Here is a 12,067-nt window from a genome sequence, read left to right as displayed (position 1 = left end):
CTTTCCAAAGAGTACAGTGTGGAAAAGAAGGGGGAAATACGGTAACTTTACAGTGGAAAAATCTTACAAATATTTCCTCAGCCAGGTGATCAGAGTTAACATGAATAGCAGTGTTAATAATATGATGTAATGAAAATGACCCTGTAACTCCATGGTTTTCCTCCCCGAAACACACACTCTCAAGTCTAATCATGAGGAAAGCATGAGGTAAATTCCAACTGCTGGACATTCTACAAAATACCTGACCAGTACTACTCAAAACTGTCAAGGTCATCAAAAATAAGAAAAGTCTGAGAAAGTGTCACAGCCAACAGTAGATTGAGGAGGCATGAGGGCTAAATGGAATGTGGCATCCTGGATGGGATTGTGGAACAAAAAATGGACATTAAGTAAAAGTTAAGGAAATGTGAATGTACCAAAATTGTTCACTAATTGAAACAAATGAACCATACAAATGCAAGATGTTCATAATAAGGGAAACTAAGGGTAGGCGTAGGGGAAATCTCTGCACCATATTCATAATTTTTCTGTGAATGTAAAACTGTGCCCAAATAAAAAGTTTAGAAAAAACTTCCAGATTAAAAAGATTGAGGAAAACATGAACCAAATTAGAGATAAAGAGAAGGTACAAACAATATGAAAAAGAATTATTATTTAAAATACTATCTGAGATTGTATATTAGTACATTTTTAAATCTTCGTGAAGTGGATACTTTAAAATCTTAGTGACATGGATGCACTGCCAGAATTGACTCCAGAATAGCTAGTAACCTGAAATAGAATAGTAAATATGACAGCAGCTGAGAAAAGAGTTAGAGAATTGCCTCCAAGAAATTATCTGAACCAGATGGTTTTTCCAGTGAAATCTTTCAAATTTTAAGGGAACAGATAATCCCTGTGTTATATAAACTGTTGCAAATCATAGAAATAAGTGAGCAGCCACCCCCATTCATTTTATGAAGTTCACACAGCCTGACAAAGCAAACATACATACATCTACTCTCCACCCCCAACTACACCCCCTATACCATAACAAACATTTCACACACCTGTGTGTGCACACGCAAATACAACTAACCTGGCTTATAAATATGGATGCAAAAAATCTGAATAAATTCATCCCTTTAAATCTGGTACTAAATTAAAAGGATAATCTTCCATAACTAAGAAGGGTTGGTGCAGGAATAAAAGACTCATTTAGCATTTAAAGCTATTAATTTTAAAACATATATATATTTATATATGTTTATATATATTTAAATATATATTGAAATGCATTCAATAAATTTCAACACTTAGTTCTTATAGTTCTCAGCATAGGAATAACTGTTAAAAAGGACACAAACATTAACATTATTTCCTGATGATATGTTCACAAACTAAAACAAGGTAAACAAGTAAAAATAATTAGAATTAATAATATAATTTAGTTAAATGTACAAATAGAAAATAAATTATAAATGTGTAAAAAGTCACTATGTCATTAATAACCCTTTATAAATATGATGGGCTAAACACCAATCAGGGTAATAATAAAAAGATATATAAGACCTATGCATAGCTAATAGATGTATGAAACCTGCAGAAATTCCTTGACATATAAACGATAATATAAGAGACACATACCGTGTCCCTGTTGATGCAGTACTGTCTAGTAATCACAGGAATACTAATAATAACTCAATTTGTTGAGCACTTACTACATGCTCTAGAAGTCAGCTACCATGTTGTGAGGACACGCACGCATCCTATGGAAGAGTTCGTGTAGTAAGAAACTAAGGTCTCCAGCCCACAGGTAGCAAGAAACTGAGGTCTGCAAACAACCATGTGAGTGAGCTTGGAAGCCAATTCTCCAACTCCAGTAAAGCTTTCAAATGGCTGTAGCCCTGGCAACCATTTGACACAAGGGATCCTGAGTCAGAACCACCCAGCTAAGATGCTCCCAGATTCCTGGCCCACAGAAACTGTGAGATTATAAATGTTTGTTGGCTTAGGTTGCCATGTTTTAGGGGTAATTTGTTACACAGCACTAGATAACCAGTACAATGATCTTGCAAGAAAATAATGACACCATGGAGGCAAGACTGAAAGCTGTTTGAATAGTCTGATAGAGAAATGCTGAGATCAAACCATTTAATAATGGGGGTTTAAAAAAAAAAACCCGGTCAGATACAGATAGGGCAGAAAAAATACTCATTGGGGGAACTCAGGGAAGAAGTGTAAAGGAACAATGAGGGAGGAACTCAGGCTGGCTCTTGAGTTTCCAGTTTAGAAGACTAGGTGGGTGATGAAACCATTAACCAAAGCAGAGAAAACATATAAAAGAAGGAATAGGTTTCAACAATAGGGAGGAAGAAGGAAAGAAAAAGAAGAAAACCAGCAGGGAATAATAAATCCAGTAAAAAATGTACTATGCTATGAGAGGTCATTGTCTCAGATTCTTTAAAGATGTCAAGTACAATCAAAACTGGAGGTATGCCATTAGATTTCGAATTTAGGAGGACCACTGATGAAGCAGCTTCCATAGTGTGACAGTAGAAAATACAGACATGGAAAAGTTAAGAAGTAAATGGAAGTTGACCAGGTAGCACCAAGAGATGTGGACTATTCTCTCAACAAGTCTGACCTTTAAGGAGAAGAGGGAAACTGAGTGGTGTCTGTTTTAGAGTAAGGTTCAAAAAAAATGAGGAAAAAGGCTTATTTGTATGTTTTGCTGGTCATTCACTGGTTCAGCGGCTTTTCGATTCTGTTTTAGGACTAGAAGAGTTAAACATGGTAAGTTGAAGGAAAAGAGCCAGAGAGATTGAAGCCTTTTTCCTCGTTTTTTTAAACCTTACTCTAAAAAAGCTCCAGATGAAAAATGGAATGGCTGACAAACCAACAGCCAGTGAAAGCGATGGGATGTTACTGATTCTGGCCTCAGAGAATAAGAGTACCTTCCCTTCATGTAAACTTAGAGGGAAGAGGCAGGGGATGGATGAGCATAGTCAGGATGAAGCTTAGAAACAGAAGGAAAGAATCTGACGGGATTCCTACCCTGTAGATTCATTTTCTCTGGGAAGGAAGACCAAACAACACAGTGAAGGAAGGTCTCGCAGAAGATGGGAGACGAAGCAGTTAGTAACAGTTTGGAATCACCATTTTGGAGAATGCAACAGAGATTGCTAAGCAATGCTGAGACTCCAACGAAACCAAAAACCAAAATCCTTACCTGTGTCAGTCAGCACAGTTATGTGATTTCCTCCCTCTGTCCTCTGCATATCAGAGTAGAAAGAGACTACCAAATTTTCTTTGAGTATTTAACCAAGCATCCAAAAGCAGAAGTATCACATATATGAATCTCACAGAAAAGGCACCTAGAAAGAAGTATTCTCAAATTTTAAAAAGCCTAATTGGTTACGATGTTTATGTTTTGTGTTTATATGCATTTATATATTTGGAGCTGGAAACACGAGAGAAAAATGTGACAAAGACAAAAAGAATAACCTCTATCAAAAGCAGACAGTAAGCAACCCTGTCACTAGATGTATTTGTCTCAAAGAATATTGAATTCTACCTGTATTCATTAGATAAACGATAGAAACTAAGGGAAAACTCCTGGCGATGTAAAGAGTTTTGATTTTTGCAACATGCCTCTAAGAAAACCCAAAAGTGACCCCTCAGTAATGGGATGGGACAGACTTTTAAAATATTTCAGAGATCTCTAGCAAGTACAATATTGTTTACTTCAAAATCCCAGTAAAGTTGAGGTTAATATGTCTGGATTATAAGGTTCAAATGTGATATAAATCAATTTAATGTTGTTTTCAACTTTTTCTTGGAGTCAAGGCCTCTTTTGTGTTTAGTACCTATAAATAAAAGTAAATGCACTATCCAAACACAGTTATTTTTTTCATTTATTTGCTGTTGCTTATTGGTGATGCTACAAGCGAACTGGGATGGTTTTTGTGTTTTGGAAGCTGAAAACAGGTTGGAAATTGTCATTCAGCCATCAGCCCAAAGTCCTTAAAGTTAATTGTTTGTTTGTTTGTTTGTTTCTTGGAGATAGGGTTTCACACAGTCACAAACGCTGCAGAGCAATGGCATGACTACAGTCTCAAACTCCTGGGCTCAAGCAATCCTCCCACCTCAGCCTCCTGATGCTTGGCTAATTTTTAAATATTTTGTACAGACAAGGTCTCGCTATCTTGCCCAGGCTGCTCTCAAACTCCTGGCTTCAGGCAATCCTCCTGACTCCACTTCTGAAAGCACTAGGATTACACCCATGAACCACCACACCCAACCTGAAGCTAACTCTTAAATAAGAGGATAAAACTGACTAGAAAAGAAAAATACCCATCCTAAGACTTTCTCCCTTCGTTTAAAGAGAAAAAATGAAAAGAAAGTATGTTTGGGTATGTTGGTAGATACGCTGAAATAGGTCTGGCTTTAATAATGTGGTCATGCTTAAAATGATTCTGAACATAGCTTTCAAGTCCCTTGCAGCTCCAGCTTTCATATCATTAAGTCCACTTAATTTCCATGTTAGAATATCAGGACTAATCTCACATTACAGGAATTGTCTACAGGGCCTACAGCAGTCACGTGACTCCAGAAATACAATGTGAGCTCTACAGGTTTAAGCCAAATATATAATCCAGGAGCTTCAAATTTTTTAAAAGTGCTTTAAGGCTTTTTAAAGTACTTATTGTAACTAGATGCTGCCACCTACTGGCAATTTACAAGTGCCTTAAACTGTGCTGGTAACAAAAAATTATCATAGAGGGAAAAAAGGCAAAATTTTCCTGTTTTCCTAATAACACTTCTAAAAATATTTTATTTAGAAATTTATGACTATATATGATTGATTAAAGTATTTTTAAATTTTTATACATTTCTCATTAAAACAGTAGCTGAGATCCAATGAGTAATGGGAAATTCATCTCAGTGTAGAACAGATATAAGTAGTTTCATACCACCTTATGATAGTGCCTATGTTGAAATAGCAGGAATATGAGACTTTCAAAAAATCCATGGCATGAGGTCAAACTGGACTCTTGTGTTTCTAATTATTTCTTTCATACTTGCAGTGAAAATATTCTACTAATAACAACAAATTTAAGCTGATTATTCCAAAAGTTTCCTCTTTTAGAATAAGGTAATAGTTATGTAGTCCAAAAAAAATTAATGTAATTAGGTTAATAATGCAGCCTAAAGTAAAATGCTAACTACTTTTTTAAGATTAAAAAAAAAAAACAGATATGTATCGCAGTAAGTGACTCCAAAACGTATGTCTATGAAGTAAACAGCAAGCAGGAAATTTCATTAAGGAATTTGGCTTTTCTGTAAAAGAACAATCATCAAAAAGAGATTCTAATTAAATCTGAAGAAGCCAGTAATACAATAATGTTACCTCTTTATTTTGGTGAACCGGTCAACTGTGAACTAATTAAGATAGTCAGTAGCAAGAGTGAAGGGAAACAGACATCTGGTTCACCTAACAGTATCTTGTATTCCCTTTTCCTTTAACATTGACCCTGCTTTTGAGCATCTTACCTGTTTTGTACACACTGCCAATACATAATAACCAAGAAGTCAGAATCTAAAATCTGACGCTTTAATAATGTCATCATGTTTAAAACAATGATTCTCCCAACATAGCTTTCGAGCCCCTTGTAGGTCCAGCTTTCATATCATTAAGTCCACTTAATTTCCATGTTAGAACATCAGGACTAATCTAACATTATGGGAAGTGTCTAAAGGGCCTGCAGCCGTCACGTGACTCCAGAAATACAATGTGAACCTAGATTGAAGCCAAATATACATGCCAGGAGCTTTAAAAATTAAACATATTGTATAGTTTTGATTTGGTTTTGAAAAAAGGGCAACTGAAAACAAATGTCTTGCCTTCCAGGACCAAAAGTTCACTGGGTAGTGAACTCTGTGACTGAAAAGGTTAATGTTAAAAGGCCACCACAGATCCACTTACAGAGTGGCCTGTCTTACACTGCTTGCTCCAGAGTCAACCACAAGCAGGTGTGGTCTTTCAGAAAAGCCCTATCCACTAGAAAAATCAGTATTTGACTCCTGGTTTCCAAACTATAGATGCTGAGATACTATGACATCCAGAATCTCATTCCTGACACTGTCCATGTTTTTGTTTTTGTTTTTGCTTTTGGGAATAAGGGGTGTAGTCTTATTTCTAGGAAGGTGTAGAATTCCTGATAAACATTGAAGGAAATACATTAGTAAGTTGTACTTTTCCAAACAGGCTACGTTCATATACTGGTCTTTAGACATTTAAATAAATTAAAAAGCAGTTCATAAGCTATAGCTTTAGAGGTGCTCTTGCACTATCTTTTTTAAAAAATAATGTAGTTGCTAAACTCAGAAAAAAACAGATTTGAGAAAAACATGTTATTCCAAAATACTGCCCTAATAAAATGTATTACAAAGACACAATAATCAAAATAGAGTGGTATTAACATCAGCACAGACAGAAATTTTAACGGAATAAAATAGAAAACCTTGAAACAAACCCAGTTCGTACATGATAAAGTTAGCACTTCAAATAAGTGGGGAAATGATGGATTATCTAATAACAGGTCTTGGAATAGCTGGTTAGCAAATTGGGGGAAAAAACTAAATCAACTATCTACCTCATATCTAATACCAAAATAAATTTCATGTGGGTTAATATTTAAATTTTTTCATTAAATTATAACTGATGAAAGGAAAATATATATTTTTATATAATCTTGAGACATAAAAGGCCTTTAAAAGCAGAGTACCAATGAATGATAACATAAAATAAATGACTAGAGCAAGAAATTTAAAAAATTAAATTTAAATTAAAAAAAAAGAAAAATGTTTTGGTATTTGTGACAAAGAATTAATATCCTTAATATTTAAAAACGTCTTTCAAATCAATAAAGTATGCCTCACTTTATAAAAGAGCCTAAGACATGACTAGGTAACTCACAACTTGGCTAAACAAAAGAAATATATAACCTCCCTGATAATCAGAGAAATACAAATTATTGTGATTCCACTTTTAAAAAAAAAGCTTAAAAATAACTACAAAATCCATTGTTGTTGGCATAGAAAACAACATTCAGATACAATGTGGTAAGAATCTAACTTGATTTCAATAAGTCAATGTGAATAAAAATCTTGTGAAAGTTCAACCCTGGACTAAGTATTTCTCTTATAGGAATGTATTCCAAAGTATACCCATTTTCTATAGCTGCCCTAACAAATTACCACAAACTTGGTGGCTTCAAACAACAGAATTTTATTCTCTCACAGTTCTAGAGGCCAGAAATCCAGAATCAAGGTGTCAACAGTGCCACATTCCCTCCAGAGGTTCTAGAGGAGATTCTGTTCCTCCCTCTTCCGGCATCTGGTGGTTGCCAGCAGGCTTGAGGCTGCATCGCTCCAATCTCTGCCTCCGTCTCTGCAGCACCTTTTCCTCTTCCTTATCTACCTCTTCTCCCCCCATCTCTTTCTGATAAGGCTACCTATGATGGAATTTAGGGCCCATCTCAATATTCCAGGACTTAATCACATCTGCAAAGACCCTTTTTCCAAATAAGGTAACATTTACAGGCTCTAGAGATTGGACATAGAAATCTCTTGGGGATTGAGGTGAATTTTTTTCAGCGTACCACAGAAGGTAATCGTTGCAATAATTGACTAACGGTGTCACTGCAACATTATGTGCAATTTTAAAAACTGAAAACCTAAAGGAATAATCTAAATGTTCAATAGAAGGGTATTAGTTAAACAAATAATGGCACATCCATCTAATGAATTAATGTATAATCATTAAAAGTAATGCTGACGTACATTGTTCCAGTTATCTATTGTTGCATTAAAAAATCACCCCAAATCTAGTGGCATACGGTAATAATTATTTCAGGCAATAATACTTATTGATGCTGAAATTAGTAGGTGAAAGCTGGAGAAGAAACAGGATATTTGCATAGTCTTAAAGTATCTCCCCCAAGATATGTATTAATTGTAAAATTAAAAAATAGTAATTTTACAGTGGAGAAAACCAGCAGACACCATCTTAACAAAGCTATCAAGGTGAAACATTACCAATAACGATATATAACAGCATCAGGTACACCAAGTGTGATCGACTGAGAAGGGCACATAACTTCCAGAGCATGCTTGCCAAAATTCATAACTTTCATCTAATCATGAGAAAACATCACATAAACCACAACTGAAGGATATTTCACAAAACAGCTGACCAATACTCTCCAAAAGGGTCAACATCACGACAGACAAGGAAACACTGAGGAACTATCACAGAGTGGAGGAGATTAAGGAGACATGACAACAAAATGTAACATGGGATCTTGGATTGGATACTAGTAAGTAAAAAGGACATTAGTGGGAAACCTGGTAAATTTTTAAGAAAGTCTATACTTTAATTAATGGTATTACACCAATGTTGATTTCTGAGTTTCGATCACTATGGTTATGTAAGATTAGGAGAAGCTGGGGGGAAGGGTATACGGAATTCTGTACTACTTATGCAAATTTCCCATAAATTTAAAATTATTTCAAAATAAAAAGTAAAAACCAAAACTTAATGGCATACAACAAATACGCAGAAAATGCTCAACCTCACTAATCATTCAGGAAATATAAATTAACCATGATGAAATATCATCTCACTCCTGTCAGAATGGCTATCACCAAAAACACAAGAGATAAAGTGTTGGTGTGGATGTGGATTAAAGGAAACCCTTGCATTCTGTTGGTAGGAATGTAAATTACTACAGCCATTATGGAAAAGTGTATGGAGGATTCTCAAAAAACAAAAAATAGAATTACCATATGATCCAGAAATCCCACTTCTGGGCATTTACCCAAAAGCTTTGGAATTCGTTTGTCAAAGAGATGTCTGCTCTTCCATGCTCACTGCAGCACTACTCACAATAGCCAAGTTACAGAATAACCTAAGTATCCACCAACAGATGAATGGATAAAGAAAATGTGGTATATATACACCATGGAGTACTTTTCAGTCTTTCAAAAGAAGGAAATTCTATCATCTGCAACAACATGAATAGAATTAGAGAACATTATGCCAAGCATAAACCAGACACAAAAAGACAAATATTACATGTTCCCATTTATATGTGGAATCCAAAACAATTGTACTCAGAGAAGCAGAGTAGAATGGTGGTTACCAGAAGCTGGAGGATGGGAAAATGAGAAAATAATGGCCAAAGGGTACAAAGTCTCAGACAGGAGGAATAAGAGTTTTTCTTTGAGATCTATTACATGGCATGGTGAATGGCATCAATAATGATGTATTGTACATGTCAAAATTGCTAAGAGACTAAATTTCAAATGGTCTCACCATAAAAGATGTTAAGTATTTGAGGTGATGGATAGGCTAATTAGCTCGATTTAATTATTCTATATTGTATTCATAAATCATAATATCACTTTGTACCCCATAAATATAAATTGTCAATTTACAATAAAAAATTTTTTAAGTTAATGGCATAAAACAGTGAACATTTTATTATGCTCTTGTTTCTGTGGGTCAGGAATTTGATGGACACAGCAGGAACAATTTATCTCTGCTCCACTCTGAATGGGGCCTCAGATGGCTGGGTAGCTCCCTTTGGCTGGAGATGTTTGGAGTAGGTCAGGGGGCCATATATCTAGCCTTGGTTATTCTCTGCATTGTGTTTGGTGGAGCTGAAATGTCCAAGCTTGCTCCTTTATTCAGTGTCTGCATTGAAACTGTTGAATAGTCAGTGTATCGGTTTCCTAGGGCTGCTATAACAATTTACCACAGGCTGGGTGGCTGCAAACAACGGAAATGTATTCCCTACAGTTCTAGAAGCTAGATATCTGAAATCAAGGTGTCAGCAGAGCATTCCTTCTGAATTGTTCCTTGCATCTTCCTAGCTTCTTTTGGGTTCCAGCAATCCTTGCATTCCTTGGCTTGTGGCTACATCCCTCTATCTTCACACAGCCTTCTTCCCTGTGTCTCTATGTCTCTTTGTGTCCTCTCCTCTTTTTTGAAGGCCCATGCTAATCCAATAAGACTTCATCTTAACTAAGTCTCTGCAAAGACCCTATTTCCAAAAAAAGACACATTCCAAGGTTCCAAGTGGACATGAATTTGAGAGAGACATTACCAAAATCATGATAGCCAGGAACTGGCTACAGTCGTCTTCTCTCTGCATAGCCCCTCCATATGGCTTGCCTGGGGCCTCTCACAGCATGGCAACCTTGGGCAGCCTGACCTCTTACATAGTGGCTGGCTTTCCTCTGAGTGAGCATTCGACGAGAAGCAGAAACTGCCTGTCTTCTTAAAGACAAGGCCTGGAAATGGCATAGTGTCATTTTTGCTGTAATATATCAATCAAAGTTGTTCCAGGCTAGCCAAGACTGAAATGGGAGGGAGAAAAGGACTCCATCTCTAAATGAGGAGGAGAATGAACACAAATAAAGAGAAGGAAGTAATGACAGCTGTTTGGAAACAAACGACCACACACATCTATTACTGACAGCTAAAGGTGCTCCAGAAATACAAATTAGTCGGGAAAAGGTTACAAAATACCATATACATATATAATTTGATCCTATTTTTCTTCTCAAAATATATATATGGATATTTGCATTAAACACATCTCGAAAGGTAAATAGTAAACTAAAATAGTGGTTATCTCCACAAGTTGAGAATTTAGCTGATAGTAATATTTTTGTTTAACCAATGTTTTCTTACATAGATTACACGTGTTACTTCTGTAACAAAACAGAAGATGCAAAAAGTAAATGATCGATGAATTTAATATAGGCCAGACTAGTATTTTTTGATGTTTCAACTAGGATATATAAAAATACAAAATGTTTCTAATCCCTAAAATTTTCACCATCATATAAATGGGTTAAAGGTTACATGACTCCATAATATTTCTGTTTTCAAAAAAGAAGATTCACAAATAAACATAGAAACAAACGAGAAAGGTAGAAATAAATGTGCAGAATTGGTTCATCTCAGGACTGTGAGAGACCAGGAAATAAGACACATCAGTCACAGATTTTAACAAAAGGCGTTCCACAGGCTCGTAAGCAGTTAGGGAATTGTATGCAGAAAGTGGGATCTACAGACACCTAAAAGAGACAGGAAGTAAAGGCAATGACACACTTCTGTCTGTTTCCCAGTTTGTCCCTGCCCTGTCCCCCTTACTGTCAAGCAGACACAAACACTTAAAGACACCGAAACATATCTAAGCTTGGAGTAGTTTCATATAATCCTACCTAATGTGATCAATTATTTCCTTAAAGAACAGTCAAACTCACAAAGAACAGGACAGAAAAACTGGATTGGGAATTTTACTGTAATCCAAACATTCTATGACTCAGATAAAAACAAAGCTGAATGACATCTCCATCTACTCACCAACAGTTTCTTCAGACGCAGCAGTCAGAGATAAAAATTTTTTTGTATTTTCCATCTCCTCTTTACTTTGCCAAGCTTCATTATATTTTGCAGACTAATGAAAGAAAAATTTAAATTTAAACATAGGAAAAGAAGGCAACTATAATCATTGATTTTTTAAATTCCAACACAGCTCCCAGTCACATACATACAAACGAGAAGTCTCAGGCTTTTTTTCTTTTTTTTTTTTTTTCTTTTGAAGAAATCTGTAAATGTTCTCTGTTCTCACAAAATTCTGTCAACGGATATTCCCAGATAGAGTCAGAGTATATACCTATCATTATATGATAATTACCTTGCTTAAAGTATCATAAGTTTCTGCTTGATATTTTTATAATTAGTGAGTAACCTAAAGATACACCATCAAATTAAAAAATTTCAGACATTTCAAGATTGTTACTCTATTTTATTATGTTTCCATTTATAATTCTTGCTTCAAAGGAAATAAAAACTTGAAGATTCAATAGGAAAAAGTGATAGGCTAACTTTTTCTGCTAAAATTTCCAGAAATGATTTATCTAGTTTAAAGCATTGCATTGTGGATGTTCCTTTCTTTCAATCCCAGTGGACTTCCTGGGAACCTCATAAAAATGTATTTTTAATTAC

At 35.4% G+C, this 12,067-nt stretch overlaps 1 protein-coding gene across 3 annotated transcripts in view; it reads right to left on the bottom strand.

The window, feature by feature from the left end:
* Window positions 1-12,067, bottom strand: part of FSIP1 (fibrous sheath interacting protein 1) — a 188,360-nt gene that overhangs the window by 157,393 nt on the left and 18,900 nt on the right. For all 3 annotated transcript variants that reach the window (XM_021940414.2, XM_017960512.3, XM_003900754.5), the window contains exon 5: window positions 11,423-11,516. In XM_021940414.2, the coding sequence (XP_021796106.2) occupies window positions 11,423-11,516 (94 nt within the window). The remainder of the gene's footprint in view (window positions 1-11,422; window positions 11,517-12,067) is intronic.

This window comes from Papio anubis, chromosome 7 (genome assembly GCF_008728515.1).
Source record: "Papio anubis isolate 15944 chromosome 7, Panubis1.0, whole genome shotgun sequence".
NCBI classification, from domain to species: Eukaryota; Metazoa; Chordata; class Mammalia; order Primates; family Cercopithecidae; genus Papio; species Papio anubis.
This window is presented reverse-complemented; position numbering and strand designations above follow the sequence as displayed.